Raw genomic sequence first — 19,133 nt, 5'->3', positions numbered from 1 at the left:
TTAACCCCTATTCCCCTGCACCCCAACATCGCCGACACTATAATAAAGCTATTTACCCCTATTCCGCCGCTCCCCGACACCACCACCTCTAAATAAAGTTAACCCCTAAACCTCTGGCCTCTCACATCACCGCCACTAAATAAACCTATTAACCCCTAAACCGCCAGCCCCCCACATCGCAAAAAACTAAATTAAACTATTAACCCCTACATTTATCACCCCCTAACTTTATATTAAAATTACAATATCCCTATCTTAAAATAAATAAAAACGTACCTGTGAAATTAAAAAAACCTTAGTTTAAACTAACAACTAACCTAACTATTATACTAAAATTAAAATAACTAAATTACACGTTAAAAAAAACTAACACTACTTAAGAAAATTAAATCTAAAATTACAAAAAATAAAAAACACTAAATTACAAAAAAACAAACGAAATCATCCAAAATAAAAACAATTACACCTAATCTAATAGCCCTATTAAAATAAAAAAGCCCCCCAAAATAAAAAACAATCCTAACCTACAATAAACTACCAATAGCCCTTAAAAGGGCCTTTTATAGGGCATTGCCCTAAATAAATCAGCTCTTTTACCTGAAAGAGCATTTAGCCCTTTTGCATTGCCCTTAAAAGGGCTTTTTGCTCTTTTTAAAAAGCCCAAACCCTAATCTAAAAAACAAAACACCCCAAAAAAAGTCCGGACATCCAGGCGACGAGAAGTCTTCATCCAGACGGCGAGGTCTTCTATCTTCATCCAGGCGGCGTCTTCTATCTTTATCCCGGCGGAGCGGGTCCATCCTTCAAGACGTCCGGTGCGGAGCATCCTCTTCATACGGTCGGCGCCGTACACTGAATCTTCAATGCAAGGGAGCCTTTTCAAAATGGCGTCCCTTGCATTTCTATTGGCTGATTTGATTTTTGAAATTCAAATCAGCCAATAGAATTTCAATAGCTCTCATCCTATTGGCTGATTTGAACAGCCAATAGGATTTCAGTAGCTCTCATCCTATTGGCTGATTTGAAGTTCAAAAATCAAATCAGTCAATAGGAATGCAAGGGACGTCATTTTGAAAAGGCTCCCTGACTTCAGAAACTGTAAGTGGATCGTCAGGGGTTAGTGTTAGGTTTTTGTTTTGTTTTTTTAACTTTTTTGGGTGTTTTTTTTTTAGATTAGGGTTTGGGCTTTTTTAACAGAGCTCTTTTTAGGGCAATGAGTAGCTTAGGTTTTTGTTAGTTAGGTTTTTTATTTTGGGGGGTTGTTTGGGTGGTGGATTTTACTGTTGGGGGGTCTGTATTTTTTAGAGCAATGCCCTACAAAATGCCCTTCTAAGGGCTGTTGGTAGTTTATTGTAGGCTAATTGTTTTTATTTTGGATAATTTTGTTTATTTTTTCTAATTTTAGACTTAAAGGGACATACTACTCATATGCTAAATCACTTGAAACTGAAGCAGTATAACTGTAAAAAGCTGACAGGAAAATATCACCTGAGCATCTCTATGTAAAAAAGGAAGATATTTTACCTCACAATCTCCTTAGCTCAGCAGAGTAAGTTCTGTGTAAAAAGTTATACTCAGCTACTGCTCAGCTGCAGGTAAAAAATAAATAAAAAAAATGAACAGCAGCCAACCAGCATCAGCAATGCTGAGGTCATGAGCTCTTTTACTGTGATCTCGTGAGATTTCACTTAACTCTCATGAGATTTCATTGTAAACTTCCTTACACTGAATAGGGAAATAAGATGAGTGTGCACGAATGCTCGCTCCTTCCGCTGTCCCGGGACAGATATACTGATTTGTTCCTTAGAAGTCCTTTACAATGGGATGTGGCTACTGAGAAACTTTTGAGGTAAAATATCTTTCTTTTTTACATAGAGATGTTCAGGTGATATTTTCTAGTCAGATTTTTACAGCTATGCTGCATCACTTTCAAGTGTTTAAACATTTGGGTATTATGGCCGTTACATTTTTTTAGTAGTGTTAGTTTTTTTTTAATGTGTAATTTAGTTTGTTTTTTTAACGTGTAATTTAGTTTTTTTAATTGGTAGCTATTTTAATTTTAGTATAATATTGTTAGTTTAAAATTATTATTTTTTTAATTTCACAGGCAAGTTTTTATTTATTTTAAGAGAGGGATATTGTAATTTTAATTTAAAGTTAGGGGGTGGTTAGGTTTAGGGGTTAATAGTTTAATTTAGTTTATTTGGGATGTGGGGGGCTGGCGGTTTAGGGGTTAATAGATTTTTTTAGTGGCGTTGATGTGGGAGGCCAGAGGTTTAGAGGTTAATAACTTTATTTAGTAATGGCGATGTCAGGAGGCGGCGGAATAGGGGTTAATAAAGTTTATTAGTGGTGGTGATGTCGAGATTGGCAGATTAGGGGTTAATAACTTTAATATAGTGTTTGCAATGCGAGAGGGCCTCGGTTTAGGGGTTAATAGGTAGTTTATGGGTGTTAGTGTACTTTGTAACACTTTAGTTATGAGTTTTGTGAAACATTTTTGTGGCACGGCAAAACTCATAACTACTGCTTTCAGATAGCGGAACGGATCGGTATAGGCTGGAACGCAAGCATTTTAGCCTCACCGCACAACCTGTAATACCGGCGCTATGGAAATCCCACGCAAAAACGTAATTTTTTTTGAGTGCGGGATTGACGTTGCGTTACAGGCTAAAATGCTTGCGTTATACGGCTGCATTACTCGTAATGGCTGCGTTACGGTTTTTACGCTGAAATGGCAATTTTTTCAGTGTTAAAACCGTAATGCAAAATTGAGATTTTTGCATAATGGAACTACTTTGGAATAAAATGTCATTATTTATTTAGCAATTTCTAATTATCAGAATATGAAAAGCTCCCTGCTGACTTCTCAAGGCTAACTGTGCTACATATCTGTCCATAACTGGCTTTAAATTATTACATCTGCAAAACAGGGTACTTTATACTAATTGTATGACTGTGGATAGCCTTGTCTGCAGACTATATTACAGATTGGGTTTGCTATTGAAAATAATTGCAGTAAAAAGGATGTTTGTTTTAAAAATGTTAAGACTTGACTGGTATGTTAATATATAGCAACACAACTGTTTCAGTGTTTTGTGTGAGGCACATACACAAATTGGACCCACTTTTTTTTTTTGTTGTATATATTTCATATCCTAAACATTTATATGTTGGTGCCTATAGCTTATGGAAAATCTGCTCTATAATTGTGATGAAATATTTTCTCCAACATTGGTGTGTCCGGTCCACGGCGTCATCCTTACTTGTGGGATATTCTCTTCCCTAACAGGAAATAGCAAAGAGAGCACAGCAAAAGATGCCCATATAGCCCCCCCTCTGGCTCCGCCCTCCAGTCATTCTCTTTGCCGCTCTGAACAGCATGGAAACCATCGCAAGGCTGGAACAAGGGTAAACAGGCCAAAAAGCCTGCTGCTGCTACCAAGACAGCATGAAGGGGTAGCCCCCGACCGGAACAGGGTCTGGGGTTTTACTCAAACCTGTTCGTAGTTCCCAAAAAAGAGGGAACTTTCAGGCCAATTCTGGATTTAAAAATTCTAAACAAATTCCTCAGAGTTCCATCATTCAAAATGGAAACCATTCGGACCATTTTACCAACAATCCAGGAGGGTCAATATATGACTACCGTGGACTTAAAGGATGCGTACCTGCATATTCCTATCCACAAAGATCATCATCAGTTCCTGAGGTTCGCCTTTCTGGACAAACATTACCAGTTCGTGGCTCTTCCATTCGGTTTAGCCACTGCTCCCAGAATTTTCACAAAGGTGCTAGGGTCCCTTCTAGCGGTTCTAAGACCGAGGGGCATTGCTGTAGCACCTTATCTAGACGACATTCTAATTCAAGCGTCGTCTCTTTCCAAAGCAAAGGCTCATACAGACATTGTTCTAGCCTTTCTCAGATCTCACGGGTGGAAGGTGAACGTAGAAAAGAGTTCACTGTCCCCGTCAACAAGAGTTCCCTTTTTGGGAACAATAATAGATTCTTTAGAAATGAAGATCTTCCTGACAGAGGTCAGAAAGTTAAAGCTTCTAAACGCTTGTCAAGTTCTTCACTCTATCCTTCAGCCTTCCATAGCTCAGTGCATGGAAGTAGTAGGATTGATGGTTGCAGCAATGGACATAGTTCCTTTTGCTCGAATTCATTTAAGACCATTACAACTGTGCATGCTCAATCAGTGGAATGGGGACTATGCAGACTTATCTCCCCTGATTCAAGTAGACCAGGTAACCAGGGACTCACTCCGCTGGTGGTTGACTCAGGATCACCTGTCTCAGGGAATGAGTTTCCGCAGACCAGAGTGGGTCATCGTCACAACCGACGCCAGTCTCTTAGGCTGGGGCGCAGTCTGGGACTCCCTGAAAGCTCAGGGTCTATGGTCTCGGGAGGAGTCTCTTCTCCCGATAAACATTTTGGAACTGAGAGCGATATTCAATGCGCTCCGGGCCTGGCCTCACCTAGCAAATGCCAGATTCATAAGTTTTCAGTCGGACAACATGACGACTGTAGCGTACATCAATCATCAGGGGGGAACAAAGAGTTCCTTAGTGATGAGAGAGGTATCCAAGATCATCCAATGGGCGGAGGATCACTCCTGCCACCTATCTGCAATTCACATCCCAGGAGTGGACAACTGGGAGGCGGATTTTTTGAGTCGTCAGACTTTTCATCCGGGGGAGTGGGAACTCCACCCGGAGGTTTTTGCCCAGTTAACCCAACTATGGGGCATTCCAGATATGGATCTGATGGCATCTCGCCAGAACGCCAAGGTTCCTCGATACGGCTCCAGATCCAGGGATCCCAAGGCGACATTGGTGGATGCATTAGTGGCGCCTTGGTCGTTCAACCTAGCTTATGTGTTTCCACCGTTCCCTCTCCTGCCCAGGCTTATAGCCAGGATCAAACAGGAGCAGGCCTCTGTGATTCTAATAGCACCTGCGTGGCCACGCAGGACTTGGTATGCAGACCTGGTGAATATGTCATCGGCTCCACCATGGAAGCTACCTTTGAGACAGGATCTAATAGTACAAGGTCCATTCGAACATCCAAATCTAGTCTCTCTGCAACTGACTGCTTGGAAATTGAACGCTTGATTTTATCTAAGCGTGGGTTTTCGGATTCAGTTATAGATACTCTGGTCCAAGCCAGAAAACCTGTGACTAGAAAAATTTATCATAAGATATGGAAAAAATATATCTGTTGGTGTGAATCCAAGGGATTCTCTTGGAGTAAAATTAAAATTCCTAGGATACTCTCCTTTCTCCAAGAAGGTTTGGATAAAGGGTTGTCAGCGAGTTCTCTAAAAGGACAGATATCTGCTCTGTCTGTTTTGTTACACAAACGTCTGGCAGCAGTGCCAGACGTACAGGCGTTTGTACAGGCATTAGTTAGAATCAAGCCTGTTTACAGACCCAAGACTCCTCCTTGGAGTCTAAATTTAGTTACTTCAGTTCTTCAGGGGGTTCCGTTTGAACCCATGCATTCCATAGATATTAAGTTACTATCTTGGAAAGTTCTGTTTTTGGTTGCTATTTCTTCTGCTAGAAGAGTTTCTGAATTATCTGCTTTGCAGTGTTCTTCTCCCTATCTGGTATTCCATACAGATAAGGTAGTTTTACGTACCAAGCCTGGTTTTCTTCCTAAGGTCGTTTCCAACAGGAATATTAATCAAGAAATTGTTGTTCCTTCTCTGTGTCCGAATCCAGTTTCAAAGAAGGAATGCTTGTTGCACAATCTAGATGTGGTCCGTGCTTTAAAGTTCTATTTAGAAGCATCTAAGGATTTCAGACAGACATCATCCTTGTTTGTTGTGTATTCTGGTAAGAGGAGAGGGCAGAAAGCTACTGCTACTTCTCTTTCTTTTTGGCTGAAAAGCATCATCCGATTGGCTTATGAGACTGCCGGACGGCAGCCTCCTGAACGAATTACAGCTCATTCTACTAGAGCTGTGGCTTCCACATGGGCCTTCAAGAACGAGGCTTCTGTTGATCAGATCTGTAAGGCAGCGACTTGGTCTTCTCTGCATACTTTTGCCAAATTTTACAAATTCGATACTTATGCTTCTTCGGAGGCTATTTTTGGGAGAAAGGTTTTGCAAGCCGTGGTGCCTTCCGTTTAGGTAACCTGATTTGCTCCCTCCCTTCATCCGTGTCCTAAAGCTTTGGTATTGGTTCCCACAAGTAAGGATGACGCCGTGGACCGGACACACCAATGTTGTAGAAAACAGAATTTATGCTTACCTGATAAATTTCTTTCTCCAACGGTGTGTCCGGTCCACGGCCCGCCCTGGTTTTTAATCAGGTTTGAAAAATGTATTTCTCTATACACTACAGTCACCACGGCACCCTATGGTTTCTCCTTTTTCTCCTAACCGTCGGTCGAATGACTGGGGGGCGGAGCCAGAGGGGGGGCTATATGGGCAGCTTTTGCTGTGCTCTCTTTGCCATTTCCTGTTAGGGAAGAGAATATCCCACAAGTAAGGATGACGCCGTGGACCGGACTCACCGTTGGAGAAAGAAATTTATCAGGTAAGCATAAATTCTGTTTTTGTTTGCCTTTGTAAGTGATATTTCTTTCTAATGGCAGGGAGATTCCACAAATTCATTCATTACTGTTGGGAAATACAACACCTGGCCACCAAGAGGGGGCAAAGACACCCCAGCCAAAGCATTAATTATCGCTCTCACTTCCCCTACTTCCCCAGTAATTATTTGCCTTGTGTACTGAAAGGAGGCAGTCCGAGCACGTGCACTGAAGAAATTGGATCTTAATGGGTTGTTCCCCCTGCAAGACAGGACTCTTAGTAAGAGTTGTGGTGAAAGTTAGCTCTTGGATGTTGCAGGGAAGCTTCCCTGGCCTCCATCCAGTTTATGTTTTGCCAACACCCCCTCTAACAACCAGTGTAAGCTTACACCCTTTACTTTTAGCGCTGTCCGTGGCAGCTTCTCAGCGCTGCTTTGTGTGCTTTCTCAGCGTTTCAAGGGGCTGGCCTTTTTTGAGCGCAGCACCACATGCACTCGGTCAATTTGTTAATTTCTCCGATTGCGGTTGGAGGTTTTCTCTGTGTCAATTGTTCCAGGAGTTGCTGCTTCCCCCGGGAGGTTGTAAGTGCCCAGGCATCTATAGAGGTGCTGCACAATATTTTTATTAAGTATTTATCTGGTGCATCATTTTTCTGTTTGGGAGACCCTTCCTGTAACTATGGAGGACGGTTTTGAATTTTCTTTAGGGGATGCTAATCCTCCTATCCCACAATCAGATAAGTGTATGTTCTGTGAAGTGTTGTTCAGATTGCCTGTCTGCTGTGCTGCAGACTAAATCTAAGATGTCCAAGACTATTTCTGCTTTTCCTAAGGTGATTAACCCTTCAGAGCCCTCCACCTCTCAGGACTCTGTCCAGGATATGCCAAATCTTTTTCCTCCGTCCCTGTCTCATAATGTTGCACATGCAATACCCTGCAGCTCAGCACAGTCTTCTGGGGTTGTTTGTTTACCAGTAGACTTTGCAGCACAGCTTCAATTGGCTGTTTCTGTGGTGCTGAATGCTTTTCCAGTTTCAGGCAAATGGAAAAGAAAGATTAAACATGTTTCCTTTGCCGAAGGAAACCGTAATCCTTTAGAGACTGCCTTGGTCAACCCCTCTCAGCATTCTGAGGACGGTTGAGGGTGAACTCTTTTCTTCTGACTCTGCTGAGGAAAGGGTAGTGGAACCTGAAGAGATAAATTTCAGATCCAAGTTTGACCATCTTCACTTCTTACTCAAGGAGGTCTTATCGACTCTGGATGTCCCTTTCGTGATTCAGATAGAGCATGACATTTTAAGCAACTTTCTAATTTACTCCTATTATCACATTTTCTTCATTCTCTTGGTATCTTTATTTGAAATGCAAGAATGTAAGTTTAGATGCCGGCCCATTTTTGGTGAACAACCTGGGTTATTCTTGCTGATTGGTGGATAAATTCATCCACCAATAAAAAAAGTGCTGTCCAGAGGTTGAAGCAAAAAAAAGCTCAGATGCCTTCATTTTCAAATAAAGATAGCAAGTGAATGAAGAAAAAATGATAATAGGAGTAAATTAGAAAGTTGCTTAAAATTGCATGCTCTATCTGAATCATGAAAGAAAAAATTTGGGTGCAGTGTCCCTTAAAGGCCCTCAAGATGGCCACTTCCTTCATTTGTGATGCTATCATGCAAATCATCCAACTTAATGCCAAGTCTTCTGGCTTTTCCTTTCGCGAAGAGCTCTCTGATTAGTCATGGTCAGCTGATATGGTATCCAGACTTCTTTCCTTGACATTTAAGGGAAAGACGTTATTCGGACCAGGTTTTGACTCCTCCAGGACAAGAAATCAAAATCCAAGGGTCGCCAGTCTGGTAATTTTTGTCCCTTTCGTATTAACAAGGGAAGAGATCCCATGCCTCTTCCAAACTGGAAACCTAGTCAATCCTGGAATAAGGGCAAGAAGTCCTCCTCTGACAACAAGTCTGCATGACGGGACAGCCCCTGATCCGAGAGAGACTCGTGTAGGGGCAGACTATCCTCTTTTTTTTTTTCCCAGACCCCTGGGTCTTGGACGTTGTTTCCCAGGAGAACAGAATAGGTTTTCGATCTCACCCCCAAGAGACAGATTCATTCTGTCATGGCTTTCATCAAAGCCGGAGATAAAGATGGCCTTTTTGAATTGAGTAAGGGAGCTTGCTTCTCTAGGAGTGATTGTCCCAGTGTCCCCCCACAGAACAGGGTCAGGGGTTTTATTCATATCTCTGTCATTCCCAAAAAAGACAGAATGTTTTGTCCCATTCTGCACTTAAAGGGACAGTCAACACCAGAATTTTTGTTGTTTAAAAAGATAGGTAATCCCTTTATTACCCATTCCCCAGTTTTGCATAACCAACACGGTTATAGGAATATACTTTTTACCTCTGCGATTACCTTGTATCTAAGCCTCTGCAAACTGTCCCCTTATTTTAGTTCTTTTGACAGACTTGCATTTTAGCCAATTAGTGCTGACTCCTAGTTAACTTCACGTGCATGAGCTCAATGTTATCTATATGACACACATGAACTAACACCCTCTAGTGGTGAAAAACTGTCAAAATGCATTCAGATTAGAGGCGGCCTTCAAGGTCTAAGTAATTGGAAAAGTTGTTTGGATAAGGTCCTATCTGCCAGTTCTTTGAAGGGACAGATTTCTGCTCTTTCAGTTTTGTTTCAAAGGAAGATTGCTAATCTTGCTGACATTTATGGTTTTGTTCAGGCTTTAGTTTGTATTAAGCCAATTTCTCCACCTTGGAATCTTAATTTGGTTTTGCAGGTACCCTTTTTGAGCATTTGCATAAAGTGGATATTAAGCTTCTTTCTTGGAAGGCTTTGTTTCTTTTGGCCATCTCTTCTGCTAGAAGAGTTTCTGAATTATCTGCACTTTCCTGTGATTCTTCTTATCTTTTTTTTCATCAGCATAAGGTGGTTTTAACAACCAAATAGTACTTTTAGCCTTAGGCTGTGTCTTCAGACAGTATTAATTGAGAATTTTTTTTTTCCTTATTTGTGTCCCAGTCCTAAGAATTCTTCAGAAAGGCTTCTTCACTATTTGGATGTTGTTAGGGCCTTGAAGTATTATGTTGATACTTCTAAGGGTTTTAGACAAACTTCTAGTTTGTTTGTCCATTTTTCAGGTTCTAAGAAAGGGCAGAAATCAACTGCTACTTCCTTGACTTCTTGGTTGAAACTCTTGATTCACCAAGCTTACTTAGATGTGGGACAACCTCAGCCTAAACCGATTACTGCTCATTCTACCAGGTAAATTGCCACTTCTTGGGCTTTTAAGGAGTCAGTTGACTAAATTTGCAAGGCAGCTCCTTGGTCTTCTTTGCATACATTTACTAAATTCAACTATTTTGTTTTTGGTGGTTCTGCGGTAGCCTTTGGTAGGGAAGTATTTCAGGTAGTGGTCTCAGCTTTAATTTTTTTTTGTCTGTGGGTCATTTATTTTTGTGTGTGTATTAAAATATATATTTCCATCTAAAGGGGAGGAGAGTTCACGGCTTCATTCATTACTATTGGGAATTAAGAACCTGGCCACCAGGAGGAGGCAAAGACACCCCAGCCAAAGCCTTAAATACCTCTCCCCCTCCCCTCATCCCCCAGTCATTCTTTGCCTTTCATCACAGGAGGTGGCAGAGAGGTGCCGAAGATTCGGGGGTCTCTTATGGAGGGTATTACTCTTCGCAATGGGACTGGAGTTTTAAGTAGCCCTATAAGGCTTCTCAGTGAGGGCTTGGGTGAAAGAGTCCGGAGATGCAGGGAGAGTCTCTTTTGCGAAATCATCCCGACTCATATTAACAGCTCCTACAGCAATCAGCGTTGACGAGCTTCGCAGACTGCTTTTTTCTCTCAAGTCTATGTCAGGAGCGCTGCTATGACCTGTCACACTTGAAGTGCCGTGTTCCTGTTCCACGGCGTGGATTCTGGTATGATTGTTTCATTTTATACACAATGTTAACATAGAAGACAGGGTCACAGTGTGGCACCTTTTATCTTTACAGAATCATGGGTTAATATTCCTGGTAGGGGGATTATTTAACAGGGGGGGTTATACATAATATTGTTTATTGTGTCATTGCTGCACTTGTGCAGGATGAGGCTCTGGCAATGCGTGGAACTATCAGGTTCTTTTTCCAGGAGTTTTTGCGCTGCCTTTTTTGGCGGTCCTGCAAGGCTCCCGTGTGACCAGGTGAGGCTTCTTCACTTCCGGTCTGATCTGCGACGGAGGAGATAAATCGGTTTCTGTAGTCTGGGTCATAGGAGGTGGTGAGTGCCCCGGCCATTGGCGGTTATAAAGGTGCCTGTTATTTTCTCTTTTATTCTCATAAGGCGCAAGTTATGGAGGATTCTGACGCGTTAGAGGGTACTTCCTCTTTAACAAAGTCTTATACCTGTGTTTATTGTGAGGTTCCGGTAGACCAGCCTGCCCAATTATGTTCCAAATGCCTTGAGAGGGTCGAGACATCTAAAACTAAAAGAATGTCTAGTACCACTGAGCCATTCACCTCTTAGGGTTCTCCGTCCCCTGAGGTGCGTTCCCGAGTTGAGTCCCCTATTGCACACATGGCGCCCCAGGTCCGACTGTTGCTCCTTCGGGAGAGATTTGTTGGCCGCCAGATTTTGCCAGGCCAGGCCCAGGATTTGTCCATGTCGGAAACCTCCTGCAAAGTGGCTCGATGACGAGGCCCACTCTGACACTTCTGAGGGGGCCCTTTCTGGGTCGGAATCCGCGTCATCTAAAGCTCCTGCAGAGGAGCCTGGCTATAGGTTTAAGATGGAGAATTTGCGCTTTTTGCTAAATCAAGTGCTTGCTACTCTGGAGGTTCCGGAGGAGCATTCTATCCCTAAGCTAGAAAAGGTTTATGAGGACACGGTGGTACCCCAGACCTTCCCGGTTCCTATAAAGATGGCTAACATTATCAAGAACGAATGGGCTCGAATTAGGTTCTTCCTTTTCCCCATCCTTGTCCTTTAAGAAACCTTTCCCCGTTCCGGAGGCTCAGTTGGAGCTGTGGGGGACCATCCCTAGGGTGGATGGGGCTATCTCCATGCTCGCTAAGTGAACGACTATTCCCCTAGAGGATAGTTTGTCGTTCAAGGAGCCCATGAATAAAAAGTTGGAGATCATGCTGAGAAAGATGTTTCAGCACACGGGTTTGTTTTTCAGCCTGCTGCAGCCATAGCCACAGTTGCTGGAGCTGTGTCATATTGGGTGAGAGCCCTCTTTCGAAGAGGTGCAGGAAAAGTATGTAGGTCAATTTTGCGCCTTGAATGTAGCCAATTCTTTCATTTGCGACGGCAATATGCAGATTATTCACCTGAATGCTAAGGTGTCAAGTTTTTCGGTTTTAGCGCGCAGAGCCTTGTGGCTAAAATCCTGGTTGGCAGACATGACCTCTAAATTGAGGTTGCTGTCCCTGCCTTTTCAAGGGAAGATTCTGTTCGGGCCAGGCCTGGACTTGATCATATCCACGGTTACAGTATCTGTTTTCAAGACATGAGTCTTCAGGCTATTTTGTACAGGTTTATGGTCTCCATCACAACGCTAGGGGTGGTCCTTTGTATTATAATAATTTTTTAACCATTATATATTTTCATTTACATTTTTGTATTGTATTTATTATCAATTTCCACTCCATTTCTAGTTTATATTGAATATGTTACGATTTAATGTACCTATTACTAGTAATGTACGTTTTGATAAACTTCTTGTACCAATGTATTTCTATGCGTATTATGTACATTTTTTCTAATTCATAAGCAGTTATCAATTTGTCCTACGTTTAGTATGTGCGACTATTTGGTTCATATTTATTTTGTTACTATTATGATATTAGAATTTTATCTGAGGTTTTTAATCGTTTTATATGTTATATTTGTGGCTATCCTATCACCATCAGTGTTTTTATACACACCCCTATTTTGAGTTTCACATACTGCATGTTGATGATTTGCAGGTCACCGCCTATTGTGACGTCATGAGAGGTGTGTATTTACCCGACGATTTGATTGGTTCGCATGTTTTTTAAATAGAGCAAGTATTTTGTCATTTTTACAGCCTGATGAAACGGCATGTTAATCTGCTGAGAAACGTGTTGCTGGAATTTTAAATGTGCTATTAAAGTTTGCACTTTTATGACATACTTGCTCAGTTATCTTTCCACTGTCTGAGGACTTGTTTCACTGTTAACCGTCTGATCTGGTCCTCCGTGGGCTCACGCCCAACACCTGAGTGTACTGTGGATCGGATTATCGCCACCCTTTGAGGTCTCCCTATGCTGCAGGATCTTCTACCAGTGTGACCTGCCGCTGGCGTCCAGCTTTTCCTGGAATAAGTCTATCGGGCGACTTTACTGGTCCCGTGCTGCACAGCTAGGCACTCCGGTCGTGCCTCTTTTTTTGTAAGTAGCCATTACCTGTTTGAGGGGGGTGTTTGTCTATCATTCGACCTGTGGTTCTCCTACGTTATTACCCTATGTGGCGCCTCTGCTTATCCTTGTTTGTCTAGGGTTGTTTTCCATTGCTATCTACTATCAAGAGTGCTGCCATTCTCCACAGCTTGCTGCTTCTTCACTAGCGCACTTCCATAGAATTGTTGATTCTAGTATTACTATATTTACATTATTGAATGCTCATGTAAAAAATATTACATAGGGGAAACGACAAGAACCCTCTGAGAAAGAATCAGGGAACATCTTTCATGCATTGACAGGGGCAATCTTGACACACATTTATACTCACATTTTAGAGAAGTTCATAAAAATAACCTCAAACATTTTAGATTCTGGGGCTTATTAAAGGTTAAACAAAACTGGAGAGGAGGCAACTTAGAAAAACAACTTTTAAAACTAGAGGCACAAATGATTTATAATATGGATACGTTACATCCTGTAGGACTAAATTCAGATTTGGATATTTCCCCTTTCATATAATCTGTTGGCATTATTTTTTAACATTTTTTAATCTTTTTAAAATTGTTTAAATTTTATTTTAAAATGTTATTGTTTAATAGGCATCTAACATTCTCTTATTGGTTTCATATGTGTATTAATTGGAATGAATAAACTATGTGCCTGATGGTAAAATATGGACAAACATGACATAAGACTAATGGATGACACATACACCTTAAGACGGGAACATAGTCAAAATTTATCCATACTACCTAAAATTGACAAAACTTTGCATCCAATCAGGAGACTGAGAGGTGTTTAAAAAGCCAACAAGGTGACACAGGCAAACATGTCTTGATAAAGCCTAAGGGCGAAACGCATTGACCTAGACATTTTGTCACCTTTTTATCCTGTATCATTGTCCACCAAAGGATTATATCTTATCCTGAGGAGGTCCCACTGGGAATGTGATACATAATTATCCGTTACAGCTTATGGAGACACTATCTGCTATCGAAAGTGAGTTTGTGACTGCAAACCTGTCTATACAATCAGTCACTGCAAAAGTATCTATCCAGTCAATGAAAGTGACCGCCAAGAACCATTCAGTCACTGATAGTGACCGCCAACTAATTTAGTCACGAGAGTGACCGCCAAGTGTGGCAAGTACATCGAACCACTGGAAGCGTCCGCTCAGTGCGCCTAGTCACTGGAAGTGACCACCAAGTTCTTCTACACTGACCACAGGATTCCTTTCAGGGAAGAGAGTACACGCATCTGAGATACATCTTTTAAAATACATTTTACCTACCTGCATTTCGGGATCCCCGTGATACATTGTATCTATTCCATTGCTAGCAATCCATTAGCATCATTTGTTAACCAGCAATTTTTTTCATCGCTACAGTATTGCCTAATTACAGCTACATTGAGCGATTTCACGTTCTCCCTGAGTGACGTCGGTGACGTCAGAGGCGTCACGTGAGTTCAATACAAAAGGCCGCATCCAGGTCACGGCCGGTAACGCCAAAAAGTGCATGTAAGCTGTCTGTAAGCCGTAAGACCGATCTCCTAAGGTAATATTCTTCTACAAAGTTACATAGGATCATAGATGTATTGACATCAGACGTCTAAAGGTACCTTTTACTTGACTTTTATGTTCCAATCGTTTACTTGAAGAGCCATAATCCTTGGCTTCATTGTTTTTTATCCTTTTTTATGCAAGTATTGCTATTAGTATTTTTAAATACGCCACTCTATATTGTTATAGGGAGCCATTTTATGTGTAAGGGAGACGTCCCTTCTATGTTTTATGATTGTGTTATTAAATTGTATACATTTGGAGTTTAATTACCCTCATAAGAGTCAGACTGACACCTCTCACTACAATTATATTTAGCATTCGGGAAGATAATGCAGGGTAAAGTGGTGAGCAGAAAAAAAAATGCAATCAATTCTGCAAAAGTATTGATTATACAATACAAGGAATGGCAATAGCTTGTCTTTCCATTAAACTGATAGCCCAATAATGACATGTGGGTTATGTCCTGTGTCACACAGCCTAAACACAGCTGCACATCTGTCAGGGTTTGATGTCAGATCACAAGATCATCATTTATGTAAACAATAATAATAGAAGAATCCCCTAATTAATTTTAGCAGTTCAAAAATGGTTTACCCAACTCCTGTCTGGACGTCAGCTTTACAGAGAGCACCAGAGCATGGAAATCATTTACCCCACACCAGTCCGGGTGTTAGTCTCATATAGGTTGCTGGAACATAAGCAGCTATCTGATCGTTCAGGGAGGAAACAGCCCTGGACATAAATCTCTGAAAAAAGCATGTGTCTCTGTAGTGCAGGCCACAGGCTAGCATTAGCAGTAGGCATTCCCCTCTCCCTCTTATTCAGGAGAAGGAACAGGCAGATGTCAGTGTGTAGCAGAAGATCAAAATCTGTGTACACCATCTCGCTGTCCTGGGAGCATCTGGGATGCAAAAAGGCTTTGATCCGCTAGCAATCCATTAGCATCATTTGTTAACCAGCAATTTTTTTCATCGCTACAGTATTGCCTAATTACAGCTACATTGAGCGATTTCACGTTCTCCCTGAGTGACGTCGGTGACGTCAGAGGCGTCACGTGAGTTCAATACAAAAGGCCGCATCCAGGTCACGGCCGGTAACGCCAAAAAGTGCATGTAAGCTGTCTGTAAGCCGTAAGACCGATCTCCTAAGGTAATATTCTTCTACAAAGTTACATAGGATCATAGATGTATTGACATCAGACGTCTAAAGGTACCTTTTACTTGACTTTTATGTTCCAATCGTTTACTTGAAGAGCCATAATCCTTGGCTTCATTGTTTTTTATCCTTTTTTATGCAAGTATTGCTATTAGTATTTTTAAATACGCCACTCTATATTGTTATAGGGAGCCATTTTATGTGTAAGGGAGACGTCCCTTCTATGTTTTATGATTGTGTTATTAAATTGTATACATTTGGAGTTTAATTACCCTCATAAGAGTCAGACTGACACCTCTCACTACAATTATATTTAGCATTCGGGAAGATAATGCAGGGTAAAGTGGTGAGCAGAAAAAAAAATGCAATCAATTCTGCAAAAGTATTGATTATACAATACAAGGAATGGCAATAGCTTGTCTTTCCATTAAACTGATAGCCCAATAATGACATGTGGGTTATGTCCTGTGTCACACAGCCTAAACACAGCTGCACATCTGTCAGGGTTTGATGTCAGATCACAAGATCATCATTTATGTAAACAATAATAATAGAAGAATCCCCTAATTAATTTTAGCAGTCTGGACGTCAGCTTTACAGAGAGCACCAGAGCATGGAAATCATTTACCCCACACCAGTCCGGGTGTTAGTCTCATATAGGTTGCTGGAACATAAGCAGCTATCTGATCGTTCAGGGAGGAAACAGCCCTGGACATAAATCTCTGAAAAAAGCATGTGTCTCTGTAGTGCAGGCCACAGGCTAGCATTAGCAGTAGGCATTCCCCTCTCCCTCTTATTCAGGAGAAGGAACAGGCAGATGTCAGTGTGTAGCAGAAGATCAAAATCTGTGTACACCATCTCGCTGTCCTGGGAGCATCTGGGATGCAAAAAGGCTTTGATCCGCTGAACACAGTTTTTGCAGTCACTCAGTGTGCTCTTCCTACCTGAGGCATCATCTTGAGTAAATAGAAACTGCTGTTCCCGAAGTGTAGGGCCAGCCGCATCCCCACAATCCGGAATACAGCTTGGTAGAGAGGGTTTTTCACAGCTGTCCAGCAAAGCAGTATCGACGATGTCCTCAGTAGTTATCAGTTGAGTAGGTAGGAATACTTGTGATCGGTTAAACAAAATGGCGCCACCACATTCCCTTCTGACTTTAGAGACATTGCACGGTGTCGCAGTAGTCTCAATGAGGGACCCCAGGCGTTCAAATCTAATGCTCATCTGAGATTCAGACTCCTGCATACAAGTCTGTATAAACAAGCATATTGTCCCCTGATCCACAGCCACGTCTAGCTTGCACTTCCCGGACTACCTGGAGGGGGTGTTATGAGTTTTACAGTTAGGCCGCCACCTAGAGCTACAACGTTCCGGATCCGGGCCGGAGGATCATACACACAGCAGAGACATATATTAGTTCCCTCAGCGGATCTTAGTCAAGTGGCCCCTGGATCTTAAGAGGTCTAAATCTTTTATTATTGATGTCCTGGGGATGTTTTAAAATATTCAGAGCTGGAGTTATGCGACCATTTAGTTGCACTGCTGGCTCCGCCTCCTTTAAACAACTTTTTAATTTACTTTTATCAACAAATTTGCTTTGTTCTCTTGGTAATTCTTTGTTAAAAACTAAACATTGGTAGGCGCATATGTTAATTTCTAAACCCTTGAAAGCCGCCTTTTATCTCAGTGCATTTTGACAGCTAGACAGTGCTGGTTCATGTGTGCCATATAGATAACATCGAGCTCACTCTCGTGGAGAGTCAGCACCGACTGGCTGTCTGTCAAAAGAGCTGAAATAAGGAGGAGTCTGCAGAAGCTTAGATACAAGTTAATCACAGAGATAAAAAGTAAATTTATATAATCGTGTTGGTTATGCAAAACTGGGGAATGGGTAATAAAGGTATTATCTATTTTTTGAACAATAAAAATTCTGCAGTGCACTGTCCCTTTAATTGAAAAAATGATTGCAATATGTTTTGAATTGCCCTCTTTTAGAGGGAACATTGGGGAAAATGAGTATGTTGTTTCTGTCCTTTTTGTTGTTTCTTTGGGAGGTAAAGTGGGTTTTATATTTGCTTTGCTCATTGTTTTAATTGGGTTTAATTAATTATAGTTTGTGTTATTTCATATCTTGCTTCTGGTTCATGATTTATTAGGATCAGAAAAAGAAAGATGTACCTAGCACCAAGAAACCTTTTAGACCAGATCCCTCTCTGTCAAGTCGAGAGTCTACAGTGTCCCAGCCTCACATTGCTCCTGTGCCGCCAAAATCTCACCAACCACCACATCCCACACAGATACATGGGCACCAAAGAGAAAATTATGCAAATCCCAACAAGAGGATTTTCAACAATACAGGTTAGAACAGTTCAAGCTGTTAGAAAAATTATAGAGTTTACATTTTATAGAACAATTATAGAATTTTTGTTTTACCTCCAGGAAAGTTTGTTACAAAACCTAAAGGCGGGTCTACCCTAACTCTTTAAAAGGAACATGGAAGTGAAAACAAAAATAATGGTACCTTAAGAATTAAAAAAAAATGTTATTTTGTTTAACCGCTAGCAATTAAAAAATAAACAAACAAAAGCAGTGATTCGTTAAGAACTTAGTTTACTCTAGTAATTATTTTAATTTAGCAAATCACTAAACTGATGCAATCTTAAATTTAATCCACCTCACAAGTGCATTGGTCTAAGCCTGGTGCTCAGAAGGTTTTGGAACTACATTTCCCATGATGCCCAGACCCAGCATCAGCTGACTGAGCATCATGGGAAATGTAGTTCCAAAACCTCTGGAGCACCTAGGTTTAGCAACTCTGATGGGATAAAGCCTTAACTATCACATATTACTGTGTTCAGGGAGGATTTATCTTTTGCAATTATACACCATCTAAAAATATAATAATATATGCCCTTTCTTCTGTTAAGTGTGATCAGTCCACGGGTCATCATTACTTCTGGGATATTACTCCTCCCCAACAGGAAGTGCAAGAGGATTCACCCAGCAGAGCTGCATATAGCTCCTCCCCTCTACGTCACTCCCAGTCATTCTCTTGCACCCAACGACTAGATAGGATGTGTGAGAGGACTATGGTGATTATACTTAGTTTTATATCTTCAATCAAAAGTTTGTTATTTTAAAATAGCACCGGAGTGTGTTATTACCTCTCTGGCAGAGTTTGAAGAAGAATCTACCAGAGTTTTGCTATGATTTTAGCCGGAGTAGTTAAGATCATATTGCTGTTCTCGGCCATCTGAGGAGTGAGGTAAACTTCAGATCAGGGGACAGCGGGCAGATGAATCTGCATAGAGGTATGTAGCAGTTTTTATTTTCTGACAATGGAATTGATGAGAAAATCCTGCCATACCGATATAATGTCATGTATGTATACTTTACACTTCAGTATTCTGGGGAATGGTACTTCACTAGAATTAC

The 19,133-nt window shown here is 41.3% G+C and overlaps 1 protein-coding gene across 4 annotated transcripts in view; it reads left to right on the top strand.

Moving 5' to 3' along the window:
- Window positions 1–19,133, top strand: part of CHD2 (chromodomain helicase DNA binding protein 2) — a 1,035,232-nt gene that overhangs the window by 928,641 nt on the left and 87,458 nt on the right. For all 4 annotated transcript variants that reach the window (XM_053717628.1, XM_053717629.1, XM_053717630.1 and 1 more), the window contains one exon: window positions 17,855–18,056. In XM_053717628.1, coding sequence (XP_053573603.1) covers window positions 17,855–18,056 — 202 coding nt within the window. The remainder of the gene's footprint in view (window positions 1–17,854; window positions 18,057–19,133) is intronic.

This window comes from Bombina bombina, chromosome 6 (genome assembly GCF_027579735.1).
Source record: "Bombina bombina isolate aBomBom1 chromosome 6, aBomBom1.pri, whole genome shotgun sequence".
Taxonomy (NCBI): domain Eukaryota; kingdom Metazoa; phylum Chordata; class Amphibia; order Anura; family Bombinatoridae; genus Bombina; species Bombina bombina.
Note: the sequence above shows the minus strand (reverse complement) of the source record. Positions and strands in the feature narration are given on the sequence as shown.